Below are 16,743 nucleotides of genomic sequence, written 5' to 3'. Positions count from 1 at the left end.
GGGTGGGTGTCCTATAGGGCAGAACATGCCACCCTCACTCCTGCCCCAATTCCATGCCCACTCTTGACCTGCTCCCTGTCTTGGCCCAGGCACTGAGATTGCCATCGTCCTGGATGGCTCGGGAAGCATTGATCCCCCAGACTTCCAGAGAGCCAAAGACTTCATCTCCAACATGATGAGGAAGATCTATGAGAAGTGCTTCGAGGTGGGCTTCCCTAGGAGCTAGATGCACACAGTCTGTTGCTCTCTATCGCTATGAACAAACCACCTCAAAACAGCTACCATTGATCTGCTCACAGTTCTATGGGTCAGCTCTTTGGGCTTGGCTCAGCTGGGCGGTTCTTCTGCTGCTGGTCTTGCCTGAATTTTTTCCTGCAGCTGCAGGTGTCTGGTTACTTGACTGGGACTGGTGGCCTCACTTGTCTGGCCATGTGTCTCCAGCAGGTCAGCCCAACGTTTTCATGGCTGCAACATTCCAAGAGGGCAAGACCTAATGCACACAAGCACTTTTCATGTCTCTGATTGTATCCCATTTGCTGATTTCCCAAAGGCCAAAGAAAGTCACATGGTGAATAGGAAGGGGAGAGGGCGGACACAAGGACATGGGTTCAGGGAGAAGTCTGCGATCCGCTGGGAGCCATCCCTGGCACATCTTTCTCTGCCTTAGCACCTCCTCTTGCCTTAAACAAGGAGGAATGAGTAGATTTTTCCTCAGCGTTCCTCACTCCTCAGGGCATGGCAACTCTGCCAACCTCCTCCTCCCTCTGCCCTCCCTCCAGTGCAGCTTTGCCCTGGTGCAGTACGGAGACGTGATCCAGACTGAGTTTGACCTTCGGTACAGCCAGGATGTGATGGCCTCCCTCAGCAAAGTCCAGAACATCACTCAAGTGAAGAATGTCACCAAGACAGCCTCCGCCATGCAGCATGTCCTGTGAGTGTGAGGGCAGCGGGAATTACCTGAACACCTACTGGGTGCTGGCTGGCATCCCTGCCCAGAGGCTTTGAGGTGTCATGCCTGGAGAGGTGGCAGGACAGACCTGTAAAGAGGAGAGGATCAGGGTCCTAGCTCCTCTTCGGTTGAGAGGAGAATGTGAGGTCTTTCAATCCATCCTTGGCTGATGAATGACACCTTGGGACAGTCCTCCAAAAAGTCTTCCGAGGACTCCTCTTGTGAGCGGCAGTACAGCACGGTGCAGACAGCGCTGGGCTCAGTGGCCGAGCTGCCTGGGTCCACATCCCAGCGCCAGTCTGTACTTGGAGACCTGGGTGCCTGCCCTCTCTGTGCTTAGTTCTCGCTTTTAAAATAGGAATGATAATAGCCCTTACCTTAGAGGATTCCGTGAGGATTAAATGGGTTAAAATACATACAGTGCCTATTACAGTGCCTGGCACATAAGTGCTTTGTAAATATTAGCCACTGTTCTTAATGTCATTGTTATTCCCACACAAATCTATTCCCTGTGCTGTCCAGCACCTTTCTGTTGGGAGCAGGTGCCCCACCCCCACCCAGCCCTGCTGTGTGCTGTAGGGGCATCCCCACCCCTCCCTGGGCCTTTGTTCCCCTGGGAGGGCACCTTAATTCTCTCCAATTCTAAAACAGGTTTGTGAATAAAATCTCCCCAAGCTCAGCCATCTCTCTGGCCAAGTCCTCCACTTCCTTTACTCTCCCTACTTAGAGACAACATCTTCTCACCAAGCCACGGCTCCAGAAAAGAGGCATCCAAGGTCATGGTGGTGCTCACCGATGGGGAGATATTCCTGGACCCCCTCAACCTCACAACTGTCATCAGCTCCACAAAGATGCAAGGTGTTGAGCGCTTTGCCATTGGGGTAAGAGCTGGGAGCAGGGGGCGCCTCCTCACTCTCCGTAGGGGAGGAGCCAGGGTTCCTGGTAGGGGCTTCTGTAAGCAGCTTACCCCCGTCTGTTCACACTCACCAACTTCTTTTCTCCCCGCCTCATGTCCCGGGCACCACACCCACTCCACAGAGGCTCATTTCCCCAATGTGGGCATAGCTCACTTGCTCAGCAGTGATGGGGAGAGCAGTGGTAACTCTGGGAGCCCACATCAGGGTGGGGTGGGGGGTTGGTCCTAGAGGAGACAGTGGTGAGCTGAGTCTTGGCGGACAGACAGGAGTAACTGGCCGAGGGTCCAGGGGAGGAAGGAAGAGCGCTGCAGGCAGAGGGAACAGCGTGTGCAGAGGTGAGAAGGAACACACAGGACAACACATGTAGATTGGTAAAACGACGGTGTGAGTTTGGGGGAGAACAGGGAGCAGGGAAAGTAGGGGGCACGAGGTGGAGGCCCTGAAGGCCAGGTGGCAAGGCCGGCCCTCTCCCTGGGCCTGGAAAGGCCTCGGGGCTCAGGAAGCAGCCAGCCCTCATGGTGTGGATCCACGGATCCGGGGCCTCTACGCAGGTGGGAGAGGCATTTACGAAGGCTAAGACTGAGAAGGAACTGAAGCTGATCGCCTCGGACCCCCCGGAGACCCATGCCTTCAAGGTGACCAATTACGCGGCGCTGGATGGGCTGCTGAGCCAACTGCAGCAAAGGATCGTTCCCATGGAAGGTGAGGGCTCCAGGGGCCTCGGCCACCCTGTGGCTGCCCCCTCGGCAACCAGCAGGAGGTCCGAGCCCTGCCCTCCAGCCCCACCCCTGGCCTCCCTCCATGTGACACTCAGGGCAACTCACATCACCTCTCTGAGCCTCGGCTGTTCCATCTCTAAAAAGGCAACCATATGCCCTGGCCTCTGCACTTCCCCGAATCTCCACGCAGCTCTGATGAGCTGACCTGGTGCTGGAGAAAGAAGGATGACTGGGTGTGGTTCCTGCTCCCAGATGAGGAGACCGAGGCCCTGAAGGAGGGAGGGAACTGCCCAGGCTCTCGTCCGGTAGCTGCTAAAGCAGGACCCACACCTCTGCTCTCAGCCTGGTTCTGTTCCCATCACACCAAACCCAGTTCCGTCTGGGAGCGAGGCCAGGCTGGACCCTTCCCTGGCTTGGTTGCTCCCTCCATCTTGCCTAGAGCAGTGTCTCACTGGGCGTCTTGGCTTCCAGGCACGGTCGGAGAAGCCCTCCACTTCCAGCTGGCACAGGTCGGGTTCAGTGCCCAGATCCTGAATGAGGTACGTGGCCAACTCAGCACGAGGCAGGCTCGCCATGGAGGGGGCCCCAGCAACACCCAGGGACTAGGGGCCCTGGGCCACAGAGCAGCTCTGCCTCCTAGTCATGCCTCTGAAGGAGCCACGTTAGGATAACGTAATCTGGAGCCCTGAGGTAGACAAAGAATGGCCATATTCATCACGGGGGTCGTCTTGTTCTGTGTGCTCAAGAATTGAGCTGTTCTTAAAATACACACTAGGAGCAGGCTTTGGCCTGGGCCAGCTTGCCAAGTTGCCTACTTCTCCCCACCAGAGGCACTGTTCCCACAGGTGGGCCGAGATGCAGGCACGGAGGGCAGGGCATGGCCCTCGTGCATGGTGGAAGCACGGTTAGAACTGTCACTCAGCCCAGGCTGGGCAACCTGGGAAGTAGGAGATGAGCACTCTCTTCTCAGTCTCTTCTTTTAGTGCTTCCTTCACGCCTGGGCCCGGGATGGCTTCTGCTCTGGGGTTGTTGGTATTAGAGGGACAGGGTCATGGGTACAAGGCAGGAACCATTGTTTGCCATCTTACCTTCCTCCTGCATGGCTGGCCAGGTGGGCCTGGGGTCACAGAATGCCCCTCACCCCACAGCACAAGGTTCGCTGTGCTGGCCGGTAGAACCGAGGTCACAGTGGCTGACCCTGGGCACCTCCGGGTCAAATGGCCTCTAATCCTTGTCCCCTACAGGAGAAGCTGCTGCTCGGTGCTGTTGGGGCCTTTGATTGGTCCGGGGGCGTGTTGCTCTATGACAGGCACAGCTGCCGGGGCCAGTTCCTGAACCAGACGGTGGTGGACAACAAGGCTGGAAAGCACAGCTACCTGGGTGAGGGCGGGGCCTGGAGACCACCTGGGTGAGGGCGGGGCCTGGAGACCACCTGGGTGAGGGTGGGGCCTGGAGACCACCTGGGTGAGGGTGGGGCCTGGAGACCACCTGGGTGAGGGTGGGGCCTGGAGATTACCTGGGTGAGGGCGGGGCCTGGAGACCACCTGGGTGAGGGTGGGGCTTGGAGACCACCTGGGTGAGGGTGGGGCCTGGAGACCACCTGGGTGAGGGCGGGGCCTGGAGACCACCTGGGTGAGGGTGGGGCTTGGAGACCACCTGGGTGAGGGTGGGGCCTGGAGATTACCTGGGTGAGGGTGGGGCCTGGAGATTACCTGGGTGAGGGTGGGGCCTGGAGATTACCTGGGTGAGGGCGGGGCCTGGAGATTACCTGGGTGAGGGCGGGGCCTGGAGATTACCTGGGTGAGGGTGGGGCCTGGAGACCACCTGGGTGAGGGTGGGGCCTGGAGATTACCTGGGTGAGGGCAGGGACACTGATGTTTCACCTTATAATGCACTAGGCTTCCATGGACTGAGGGATGGACCCTAGTTAGGGATCTGGAAGCTGAAAATTAGGGCTCCTGGGAGGGGACAGGGCCTGCTCAGTACCGGATTCATGGGGTGGCCCTGGATGGCTGCCTAGGGAAGGCGGGGCCTCCCTCCACCCCTCACCTCAGTCCTTATATACTGTGTGTGCAGATGCGTGTATTTAGACAGTGATGTATGTATAACACATCTGTGTGGTGGGCATGTGTGTGTGACCAGCAACAGTGGGTAAGTGGGAGAGCTCCTGATGCCAATTGTAAGAAGATAAGACTGACAGTCTCCTATTTTGTCCTCCTGCGAGGGCCACTTCGAAGGCCTGGCTGGGAAGGTGGTGGGGGAGGGGGGCTGGGGGGGCAAAGGCCTGGCCCGGTGGGTGCTCCTGATCACAGCCACACCACCCCTGTCCCAGGTTACTCACTGGCCGTGCTGCACAAGGCCAGTGGTCCTTCCTGCGTGGCGGGGGCTCCCCGGCACAAGCATCGAGGGGCCGTGTTTGAGCTCCGGAAGGAGGGCAGGGAGACCAACTTCGTGCCAGTGCTGGAGGGAGAGCAGGTACCTGCCGGGGAAGGACCACGGACCCTCCACTACTACAGATGGGGATCAGAGGCCCAAAGGAAAGGGATGGGCTCCAGGGCACACCGTGGGTGGGGGGCCCAGCCTGGCCCTGTGTGTCTGACTGCCAGCGGTGCCCCGCGTGGGGTCGGGCTGCTCTCCCAGTCTTCTGTGTTACTCCGGTGAACAGATCCATCTGGAATGACCCAGAGCGGGTGGCCTTGCTGAGGGGTGGGGAGGGGCCTCCTGCGCCCTGTGAGCGAGCTCTCCCTGGGCTGTAGATGGGGTCCTATTTTGGCTCTGAGCTGTGCCCTGTGGACATCAACATGGATGGAACCACGGACTTCTTGCTGGTGGCGGCTCCGTTTTACCACGTTCGCGGACAGGAAGGCAGAGTCTACGTGTACCGTCTGAATGAGCAGGTGGGAGAGTCTCCATCTTTGCGAGCTTGTGCAGGCTGCGGCCACTGGCCTGGTGCAGGGGTGGCGGAGGTGGAATCGCCAAGGCAGTGATGGGGAGGTGCTCAGGTGGACAGCGACTCACTTCCCGCTGCACCCCACTTTCTCATTTTCCCCATCTCATCATCTCATATTGGTGGTGACTACACCCCAGTGGCAGCCAGGTGATAAAGCAGGCTTTGTCTAGTATCTCACCTGCTTCTCTAGTACCTGGGAGGGAGCTGTCACTCACACTTTACAGGCGAGGAAGCTGAGGCTCGGTGATGTTAAAATTGTCCAAGTTCACATACAAGTGTGGGGAAGAGCCAAGACCAGAACCCAGGCCTCCCAGCGGCCAGCCCAGTGCTGCCAACTGCAGGAGCAGAGGGCACAGGAACCAGCTCTACTGCTCGCTCACTGTGCCAGCTTGGGAGGGCCCCTGCCCCTTCTGAGCCTCAGCCTCCCTGCCAGGGACTCTGCGTTGACAAGGCCAGGGAGCATGCCTCCCGGGTAGTGATGGGGTGGGCACCCTTGCATGCCTGTCTCAAGGGCTGAGCTGCCTGTTTGCTTTACAGGATGGTTCCTTCTCCTTGGCACGCATGCTGAGTGGGCAGCCTGGGTTCCCTGATGCCCGATTTGGCTTTGCCATGGCAACAGTGGGGGACATCAGTCAGGATAAGCTCACGGATGTGGCCATCGGAGCCCCCCTGGAGGGTTTGGGGGCCGATGATGGCGCCAGCTTTGGCAGTGTGTATATTTACAACGGATGCCGGGACGGCCTCTCTACCAGCCCCTCGCAGGTAACCCGCAGGGCTCTCTCCCGCCTCTCCTCTGGGACAGTGACCCCCCAGATGTAATGGCCTGAACCTCAAGTTAGTTCCTGGTCTAAGTGCCAGGCAGTCCCACAGGGTTGGGGGTCCCCAGTGAAGGGCAGAAGTCACTCAGGCTGGTGGGAGGTTCCCGGCCCGTCAGAAGCGGCAAGAGCTTGTGACAACATCTGTCTACCCTGACCTGTACCTCCCTTCCTTGGCATTTCCGGCCGTGCACCTGCCTCAGATCCTCCTCCCTCTCCTGCTGTCCCTTCTCTGGCACCTAACCCCACCCAGCCCTCCATGCCTGAGCTCTCACCCCCAGGGCTCTGTTGCCAACCTCTCATGCTATATCTTTTTTCTTTTTTAAATAAAATGATAGATACATACTTCTTTTTTTAAAATATATTTTTATTGATTTCAGAGAGGAAGGAAGAGGGAGAGAGAGATAGGAACATCCATGATGAGAGAGAATCATGGATTGGCTGCCTCCTGCAAGTCCCCCCTGGGGATCGAGCCTACAACCCCGGGCATGTGCCCTTGACCGGAATCGAACATGGGACCTTTCAGTTCGCAGGCCGATGCTCTATCCACTGAGCCAAACCGGCTAGGGCTCATGCTATATCTTTTATGGCACTTTCACCCCCTCCAACTGGTTTCTCTCCTCAGTTTCAGTCCCGTATGTCCAGCTGCCTCCTGAGCACCTTGCCTGGGTGGCTCCGAAGTAGGTCACTCTCCTGCTGCCCAACAGAAAGCAGCCTCTTCCCCCAAGACCCGTGGTTCCTCTGGGCCCCGTCTGCACCACCAGAAACCCGGGATAATCCCAGACGCCCGACCCTGGGCACAGTCTGTCAGCCCCGTGTGCATCCCAGCATTCCAGCTGTCTCCCAACCCTGCACCTCCTCCCTCCACCCCATTTTCCGCCCCGTGTTTGATTAGACACCCCAGCCTCACATCAAGCCTCCTTGCACCCAACTCCCCTCCTGTTTCCAGCACTGGCCCCCGGCTGTTTCCTTAGACCACCCTGCTCTGCCCACCCCTCTTTCCCCATCTCCCCTCTCCAGTCCCACATGTCCTTCCCGGCTCCATTCAAACGCCTCTTCCCTGGGAGACCCTGCCCTACTCTTTCCAGCTTCTAATTGCAGGCTCCCCTTGAGAGGTGGGGACCGATGCTGATTTGCTGATTTGAATCACATCCAAAGGACTCTCTTTTCCCTCCCGATGCCTTGCGTCTCTCCCTCCACAGCACATCAGAGCCGCAGCGGTTGCCCCCCGACTGCGCTACTTCGGCATGTCTGTGGACGGTGGCCTGGATGTGACCGGCGATGGCCTTGCTGACATCACCGTGGGCACTCTTGGTCGGGCGGCTGTGCTCCGGTAGGGGTCTGCCCTGCCTCCTGGGGTCCCAGGCCCCAGCCTCACCCACCTTCCCTGCCCTGAGTGACCTCATGAAGATGCCAGGCACTGACGGGAGAGAGTAGGTGATTAGGGGCTCTGGAGTCTGCCCATCTGGGTTTGAACCTCCTCTCTCCCTTCACGCTGTGTGCTTGGGCAGGTTGTTGAATTCTAAGTCCCAACTTTCTCATCTATAAATGGAAATAATAGTAGTGCCTACCTCACAGAGTTATGAGGATCCATTGAGAGAATCTATGCGAAGGATTTAGCACAGTGCCCCGTGGTGGCTGCCATTATTGTCATCATGAATGTCAGCGCTCCTGTGCCCATCCCTAAGCGAATGATCAAGTGCCGTGACGATAAATAAGCTGACGGGGCGCCGATCTGCCCTGTGCTCTCCACTAAGCGCCAGACTTGGCTATCAACTCAACACCCCTCCTTGCTGTTGCTCCCAGGCATCTCAGAGTCAACATGTCTGAAACGGCCCTCTTCTTCTTAGTCTCCCCCAACCAGCCCCTCTCTGGGCTTCCCATCTCAGCAAATGACACCATTTGTTCAGGACAGAAACCCAGCAGTCATCCTTGATTCTTCTTTTCCTTCCCCTGCCACCCATCAACACGTTTTTGTTGGCTCTGCCTCCCAAATACCTCCCCCTACAACACACTGTCACCTCTCGCCTGGATCTCCGCCATGGCGTTTTCCCCTGCCTCCCTCCCTGTGCTCCATTCTCCATGCGGCAGCCAGAGATCCCTTCATTCTGCTGCTTAAAACCCCTCAATAGCTCCCACTTAGTGAAACCCAAATTCCCTACTACGGCCCACGAAGTTCCTCACGGCCCGCCCTGCCCACTCCTCCATCCCCGTCCCTTGCTACCCTCTGTCTCACGAACTGCTCCTGTCATGCTGACCCTGGTGTTCCTCAACCCAGGCTCCTTCCTACGCAGGCCCTTTGCACTAGCTGTGCCTTCTACCTGGAATGCACTTCCCCTAGATCTTTACATAGCTGGCTCTCTCCCGTAAACAGATCTCAACTTAGATGTCTCCTCGTTAGTGAGGCCGTCCCTGACTACCCAGCCTAAGGAGCCCCCAGTCTCCATGACCTTATCCTATTTTGTTTTTATCATAGTGTTACCCATACATAGTATTTTACTGTTTCTTCTTGTTTATTTGCTTGTTGTCTATTTTCCCACTAGAGCAGGGGTTTGTCTTTTTCCCTGAAGTCTCAGGACAGCAGTGGCACATTAGACTTGTTCGATAATACCCATTGAAGGAATGAATGAGCCAAGCACTGGTACAGAAGACCTGCGGTCACTTCTTATGGTCCGCTTTGCTGTCTTATTTAGCTCAAGACCTGTGGTTCGCCTGGAGGTGTCCATGACCTTCACCCCCGAGGCGCTGCCCATTGGCTTCAACAGCATTGTGAATGTGAATTTGTGTTTTGAAATCAGCTCTGAGACCACAGCTGCCACGTCAGGTAACAGGCAGCCTAGCTGGCCCATGGTGTTGGGGTCATTCCTTGTTGGCTTCAGGGCAGGGAAAGAGGATGGGGTGGGGCTGGGCTATGTGAGTGATGAGGTTCTGGTGTTTGACAGCCCTCTATTTGGAGCTTAGCTCCTTTGACGTTAGGTTTTGTTCAGGGTGAAGTGCCCTCGAAAAGGGAGATCTGCTGGTGAGTCCTCACTCTGCAGGGGTCTCTGACCCTGTTGGGAACAAGGACATTGGAGCCCTTCCTCAGGTGTGAAGGGTTGAGTTTCTGGAAAAAAAAAAAAAAGACTCAGGAAAGGGCGGCCGTTTCTTTTCTTTTCTTTTTTTTTTTTAAATATTTTTTATTAATTTTTTTTACAGAGAGGAAGGGAGAGGGATAGAGAGCTAGAAACATCGATGAGAGAGAAACATCGATCAGCTGCCTCCTGCACACCTCCCACTGGGGATGTGCCTGCAACCAAGGTACATGCCCTTGACCGGAATCGAACCCAGGACCCTTCAGTCTGCAGGCCGACGCTCTATCCACTGAGCCAAACTGGTTTCGGCACGGCCGTTTCTTCATCTCCATCCACGGTGCCCACGGGTGTGCAGGGAACCCTGAGAAGTGCCTTTCCTCGTTCTCTCTGATTACATCTTCTCCCCTGCCCTCCTCGCTGTCTCCCTGGCCAAGGTGGGATGGGATGACCTGTCGGAGGTGGAGGCCTGGCCTCTCTTCCCATCCCTTCCTGGCACTGGTTGGGAGATTGTTTCCAGGAGGCAGAGGGTGGGCCCGCGTTCACAGCCCAGGAACTTCCTGGCAACCTAAGAGCTCCCCTCCAGAGCAACCCATCAGCAACAGTCCCCAAGGTGTCGAGTCTCAGTAGCAATCCCTGAAATGTCTCTCTGGTTCCTACAAATAAGAAAGCCCTCTCCTGGGCGGGTGGCTTTCCTGCAGAAGGAGGCCATTATCGAATGAGGGAGGAAATGACGGGCCTATCGGGTCCCGCTGTACAGGCGGAACGATTCAGGCTGTGGAGCCCGGACGGCTGCTGCTGAGCAGCTGTGTGACACTAGGCAGGTGTCTTTCCCTCTCTGGTCCTGGTTTCTGTTCTGTACAGTAAAGGAGTTGGCCCAGGTAATCTGTAAGGTGCTTCCAGCTCTGCAGTCCTCAGGTTTTACTCTATGCCATAGACTGCCCTTTACCTCTTTGCACACAGTATGCCACAATTGCCTAATCCTCACAGTTTCCAACTACACGGTAACATTTAGTCTAGTCCAGTGGTCGGCAAAATCATTAGTCAACAGAGTGGCAAACCGCGGCTCTCAAGTCGCATGTGGCTCGTGAGCCCAGTTTGCCGACCACTGCGTTTCTCCATTCCGTGTTGTTTCCCCTCCTCCTCCTTTTCACCCTGAATCCCAGCCTCCTCCCTGAGACCTCCCTCTCCTAGGGAAGAAAGCCTCAGCTCTGGGAATGTGCTGCTCTGGGTTTGGGTTGGGACCCTGAGGGACGCTAGCCAGGTGCCAGAAGACATGAGAAAAGTACCTTTGAAGTGAAGAAACTCAGAAGTCCAGCCCCAGGGAAGCACCTGGCGGGGCCACACCCTGGAGGGGCTCCCGGGAAGCCTCAGGCGGGCTGGGGGTGCTGTGTCTGGGGCTTGCCCATCCCAGCCTCATGGGGAAGGTCTGGTCTTCACTCCCAGGCCTCAGAGGGACGTCTCTGAATTTCACGTTGGACGTGGATATGTTGAAGGAGAGGAAGAGGCTACAGTGTGTGGACCAGAGGACTTGTCAGAGCTGCCTTCGGGAGTGGAGCAGTGGGTCCCGTCTCTGTGAGTCCCGCCTGCTCAGCCCCACAGAGGGAGAGGTAAGTGAAGAGTTTGGGAAAGTCCAGAGGGTTCTGTGCTTTGACATAAGAACTGAGGGGTGTGCAATGAAGGGTATGTATCCGTCCATACAAACTAGACAATTAACATAATAGCCCAGCCAGTATGGCTCAGTGGTTGAGCATTGACCTATGAATCAGGTCATGGTTAGATTCCGGGTCAGGGCACATGCCCAGGTTGCAGGCTTAATCCCCAGTAGGGGGTGTGCAGGAGGCAGCCGATCAAAGATTCTCTCTTATCATTGATGTTTCTATCCCTCTCTTCCTCTCCCTTCCTCTCTGAAATCAATTTAAAAATATTTAAAATATTTAAAATATATATATATTAAAAAATAATAAAAGACCAGGAACCACATAATGGCATGGGTGAGGAAGTTAATTATATTAGAAATCCAAATTAATTTGAACACTAACTATATCTCTGAGCTTCCTAGCATCTGAACAGAAAGCGAAATGTTCTAATTGCTGTTTATTCCTTTCCCCTGTCAACTGACCTAAAAGTGGGGCTGAGGGTCCTTCTTCAAATCATTATCAGAAAAACTGAATGACAGAACGTAGAAATAGAAAGACAAAAGTTATCATTTATGAAGGTTTACACCTGACAAAGGTGTCTACAAACACACACAGTATTTGTCAGGACTCAGGGCCTGACAGGCCCTAGAACTTTGGACCTATAAGGATCATTTATTCCAACAACCTCATAAATTATGCTTCTAACCACACATCTGTCCCCACATCTGTTCCAGTTGTTAATAGGATTAAGAAAGAGTTTCCAGTGAGTCTGTGGCTTCTTTAAATAAAAGCATTACTCTTTCCACCAGGAGTCATGCTCACCTGCTCTCCTGGCTCGAAGCTTCTACCATGGCTCACTCAGAGAGAAGGATGGCATTTTGTTCTTCCTCTCTAATATGTCCTTCATGCTGTTTTGTAAACACAGATGTGACCATGAGTCGTCCCTCAGTGCCTCCCATTTGCTCTCTGAATGAAATCATCAGGTTTTTAAAGAATATATTGTTTTCTTAAAATATATTTTTATTGATTTCAAAGAAGGGAGAGGGAGAGATAGAAACATGCATGATGAGAGAGAACCATTGATCGGTTGCCTCCTGCATACCTCCCACCGGGGATCAAGCCCTGAGCATGTGCCCTGACCAGAAATTGAACCGCCACCCCCTGGTTCATAGGTTGATGCTCAACCACTGAGCCACAGGCTGGGCAAAGTCGTCAGTTTTTAACTCATCATGGCCAGACCCCTTAGGATTGGGGTGGAAACCATAAGGAGTTATGAGATTTGACAGCAGATCCAGGGATTTTTCCAATGCTCCTGGCAGCTTGGTTACATGACAGCTTCCCTTCAGCCTGGCTTGTTTGGAAGAGGCTTAGGACCTCTGGCTCACCACTTTCATGGTTTATTTCATGACTACACTGAAGTTAAAGGTGTTCTCCTTGTCATCTTCTGCCCCACATCCAACTGCACCTCCACCTCCCTGGTGACTGCAGCTCTGTGAAGAGGACTGCTTCTCCAACATCAGTGTCAAGGTCAGCTACCAACTCCAGAACTCCAAGGACCAGAGGAGCCATTCCCACCCTGTCCTGGACATCTACAGTGAGCCCTCCGCCATCTTCCAGGTGACTCTACCCACAGCTAGGATGAGACCCTCCAGGGAACCATCCGCCCAAAGTACCTGCTCCCGTAACTTCAAAGAATGTTAGAATTGGGAGGGTCTTCAGACAGCATTTGGGCCCCTTACTGCACAATGGGGCCTCATTGGTGGGTAACCACGTCTCCAAACTACCACCCAAGGCTAGTTCCTTTATGTTCACAGAGTGCTTGCTACATAGTTAATGAAGCATTTGAACACACTGCCTGACGTTGCAAGGGTGTCTGATGACCGGTAGGGGTCCCATGTGGGGACTGGACTGGAGCCACCCTGCCCTGCTGGCAGAGAGGATGCCCTTTGGCACAGCTGTCTACCCAGGTCCTGCTCAGGGCCTTCAGGCTGAATGTCTGGCCCACCAAACTTGCCCCCTAACGGGCAGGTAGTGTCACAAGAAACTTTTCTCATTACTAAGGGAAATCAGAGGGGAAAAGCAAAGTCATATTTCCTGACTCTTTGATATCTAAGGTGATTTTGCTTGTATCCAGGTTCTGGAATATTCTATCTGTCTACATTTAGAGTGTGTTATGGGGTATAGAAAAATCAGCAGGATCAAAGAAGTGACAACATGAGCCTTAAAGAGTAATAATTACAGTCAGTTGGGATGAGTTGAGTCTCCAAAATTTAAACTAAAAAGCCAACAGTAGTTCATGCGGGCACAGAAAAGCTTAGTAACGTATTTCCAGGTAATCATAGGACAGTCCCGACTGTCCAATATTTTTTACCCAAATGCTCTGTTAATTAAATTATATAAGTTTTTAGCTCCAGTTTTGGTCAATACCTAATGTATTAATCACAAATAGTAAACAGAGCCCTGCCTGGGTAGCTGAGTTGGTTAGAGTCATTATGATAGTTCAAGGTTGCAGGTTCAATCCCTGGTCAGGGCATATATAAGAACCAACCAATGAATACATAAATAAGAGGAACAACAAATCGAGGTCTCTCTCTCTCTCTCTCAAAACACTAAACAAAACAAATAGTAAATAGAAATAAGAGAGCAACACAATTAGGGTGACTGTTTTCACTGCTCATCTGCCCAGGAAGGGAGGGAATCAGGTTCCTCTACTAGTATGAACCAAGACTGACATCTTAATTTTTTAGGCAAGAGACTTTATTTTAAATTTATAATAGTATATTTTGTAAAGAATTAAAAATTTTAATGTATTTTTATTGACTTCAGAGAGGAAGTAAGAGGGAGAGATAGAAACCTCAATGATGGGAGAGAATCATTGATCCGCTGCCTCTGCAGGCCCCAGTGTGTCCTGACCCAGAATTGAACCGTGACCTCCTGGTTCATAGGTCAACCACTGAGCCACGCCTACCAGGCTAAAGAATTTTTTTAAAAATTGGTATTGACAGCAATTTAGATGAAAAAAAGATAAGGAGAATTAATGTAATAAAGTTTCGTCAATAAGCAGATGATCACTAATTATATATATTGTTTTTAAAAAACTTTATTTTGAAATAGTTGGTTTACTTACTATAAAGTTATAAGCACACTCCAAAATAATCCCCATGCACTCTTTTTTTAATAAATATATTTTTTATGGATTTCAGAGAGGGAGGGATAGGGAGATAGAAACATCAATGATGAGAGAGAATCATTGATCAGCTGCCTCCTGCATGCCCCACACTGAGGATCAAGCCTGCAACCCAGGCATGTGCCCCAACCAGGAATCGAACCATGACCTCCTGGCTCATAGGTTCATGCTCAACCACTGAGCCATGCTGGCCGGGCTCCCCATGCATTCTTTATCCAGATTTCCAAAATGTTAACATTTGTACGTTTTATTATTCACATTGCTTTAGCATTCTTTCTTGATACATGTAGACAGTACATATACATATATACAAATTACACACATATACACACATTTGTATTTCTGAACCATTTGAGAGTAAGTTATAGATTTGATGCCTTACTCTCCAGTATTCAGTATATATTTCCTAAAAACAAGGACATTCTCTTACAAAACCTCAGTGCAATGATCAAAATCAGGAAATAATAATAAAATACTATTACCTAATTTATTTAAATTTCATCAGTTGTCCTATTAACATCCTTTATTGCAAAAGAAAAAACTTTTTCTGCCAGTCCAGCATCATTTATTGCATTTTGTCATCACTTATCTTTGGTCTCCTTTAATTTGGAGCAGTTTCTCAGTCTTTCTTTGTTTAATGACTTCAACATTTTCGAAGGATACAGGCCAGTTATTTTGTAGAATGTTTCTCAACTTGAATTTGTCCAATGTTTCCTCACGATTAGATTAGATTGTGTGTTTTGGGTAAGAATATTATAGAAGTGAAGTTGGTCCTTCCAGGTGTCATATCAGGGGCACACTGCTTTGTCCCATGACTGGTGCTATTTCCCCTGGTCATGAATAAGTATCTTATAGGCGATGCTTGGAGATTATGAATGAATCCTGTTTAACATTTATTCATGATTCTTACCTGAATCAATTGTTACTTTGATGGTTTGGCAAAGACATTTTTTATTCCACTGATAAAATGGACAAGGAGGCATGATTTGGTATTAATTTAAATACACAGATGTTTCCAGAGAATGAGTTCTAGCTAGGAGCTTATAGTTTAACCTTGCTCACTCTCACTGGGTTTGGATGAAAGAGAGCAGGCTACTTGTCTATATTAAAAACAAAACTAAAGAAAATCCAAAAAACTTTGCCCCAAATTATTGACCCAGTCGGAGAGTCAAGCTCTGACTTCTGCAAATTGCACCTCCAGCCTCCAGGAAGTAGGAGGTTTCCTTTCTAACTCTGGGCTCCATTCCCGCTTCAGGCCCTGGGCAGAGTCCTTGCGTAAGCTGCTGATGCGGTCACTGGCTGCTGGGGAAATAAATGCAGAGATTTACCAGTTAAGGAGCTGGCTGTGTTTCCTTCATAATAAAAAATGAACCCACCCCTAGCTGGTTTGGCTCAATGGATAGAGCATCGGCCTAGGATTGAAGGGACCCAGATTAGATTCCAGTCAAGGGCACATGCCCAGTTGCAGGCTCCATCCCCAGTGGGGGGCCCGTAGGAGGCAGCTGATCAATGATTCTCTTTCATCATTGATGTTTCTATCTCTCTTTCCCTCTCCCTTCCTCTCTGAAATCAATAAAACAAACAAACAAACAAAACCACCCAGATTCTTTAGAAACTTTGATTTTTCAACCTGATAGGGCTTTTCAACTTTGACTGGGCCTTTGGACCCACTGTGACTCTGAATTAGTTTGGTTTAGTGTAGGCACGATTGCAAGGGGAACATTTAACACCCAGAGACTACCCACGGAATCAGAGGGTGTGCAGGACTAGATCTTGACAATAATTGATTAGGGGTCTTCCATTTGTGCCCCTGCTGTTCCTACCTCTACTTGAAAGGACTAAGAAAACTCTTCTTCATATAGGTTTTCCTCCCCAAATTCAAAGTACACAGTGAGTTGTGAGTGTTGGTGCTTATTTCTGGTGATAGAAATGTGACAGGCCCTCCCACCATTCCATGAAGGTCACCCCATTTTTCACCTTGGCCAGAGGCCTGACTCATGGTATACCTGTGTTGTAGGACCAAGCACACCCCCTACCTGACAGACCATCACTTGCCATCTGTTACCCAACTGTTCCTCCTACCCCTACCAGATCAAGAAATGTCACAGTCACAGCCATGTGGACACAACCCAGCCTGTCCAGCATGTCTTAAGGAGATCATGAGGCAAGGCTGCCGGGGATGGCTGGGTCCCTGGGCTAATCCTGCCCCTGTCTCGTTACAGCTGCCCTACGAGAAGGCCTGCAAGAATAAGCTGTTTTGTGTTGCTGAGTTACAGCTGGCCACCACCTCTCAGTGAGTCAAATCCAGTCATCACAGTTTCTGTAGTCAACTTCCTCCTGACTTACCTGAACCAACGTCTCATCAGGATCAGTTGCTCATTCCCTCTCCTTCTGCTCATGGCCCACAAAGGGCTTTGCATTTATTATCCACTAGAGGCCTGGTGCATGGCCCGGCCTGCCTCCTCTCACAGTCTGGGAGCCCTCAGGGGTTTGGAGGT

At 52.1% G+C, this 16,743-nt stretch overlaps 1 protein-coding gene across 2 annotated transcripts in view; it reads left to right on the top strand.

Moving 5' to 3' along the window:
• ITGAE (integrin subunit alpha E) overlaps positions 1-16,743 on the top strand; it is a gene marked incomplete at its 5' end in the record, with an annotated part of 63,213 nt that overhangs the window by 27,140 nt on the left and 19,330 nt on the right. For both annotated transcript variants that reach the window (XM_080678609.1, XM_080678608.1), the window contains 14 exons: positions 90-205; positions 780-931; positions 1,677-1,830; positions 2,418-2,568; positions 3,057-3,124; positions 3,830-3,965; positions 4,918-5,060; positions 5,342-5,482; positions 6,073-6,297; positions 7,553-7,683; positions 9,044-9,174; positions 10,865-11,028; positions 12,547-12,675; positions 16,468-16,538. In XM_080678609.1, the coding sequence (XP_080534735.1) occupies positions 90-205; positions 780-931; positions 1,677-1,830; positions 2,418-2,568; positions 3,057-3,124; positions 3,830-3,965; positions 4,918-5,060; positions 5,342-5,482; positions 6,073-6,297; positions 7,553-7,683; positions 9,044-9,174; positions 10,865-11,028; positions 12,547-12,675; positions 16,468-16,538 (1,912 nt within the window). The remainder of the gene's footprint in view (positions 1-89; positions 206-779; positions 932-1,676; positions 1,831-2,417; positions 2,569-3,056; positions 3,125-3,829; positions 3,966-4,917; positions 5,061-5,341; positions 5,483-6,072; positions 6,298-7,552; positions 7,684-9,043; positions 9,175-10,864; positions 11,029-12,546; positions 12,676-16,467; positions 16,539-16,743) is intronic.

This window comes from Plecotus auritus (genome assembly GCF_963455305.1).
Source record: "Plecotus auritus genome assembly, chromosome: 7".
Taxonomy (NCBI): domain Eukaryota; kingdom Metazoa; phylum Chordata; class Mammalia; order Chiroptera; family Vespertilionidae; genus Plecotus; species Plecotus auritus.
The sequence above is the reverse complement of the archived record's forward strand: the minus strand, read 5'-3'. Positions and strand labels throughout refer to the sequence as shown.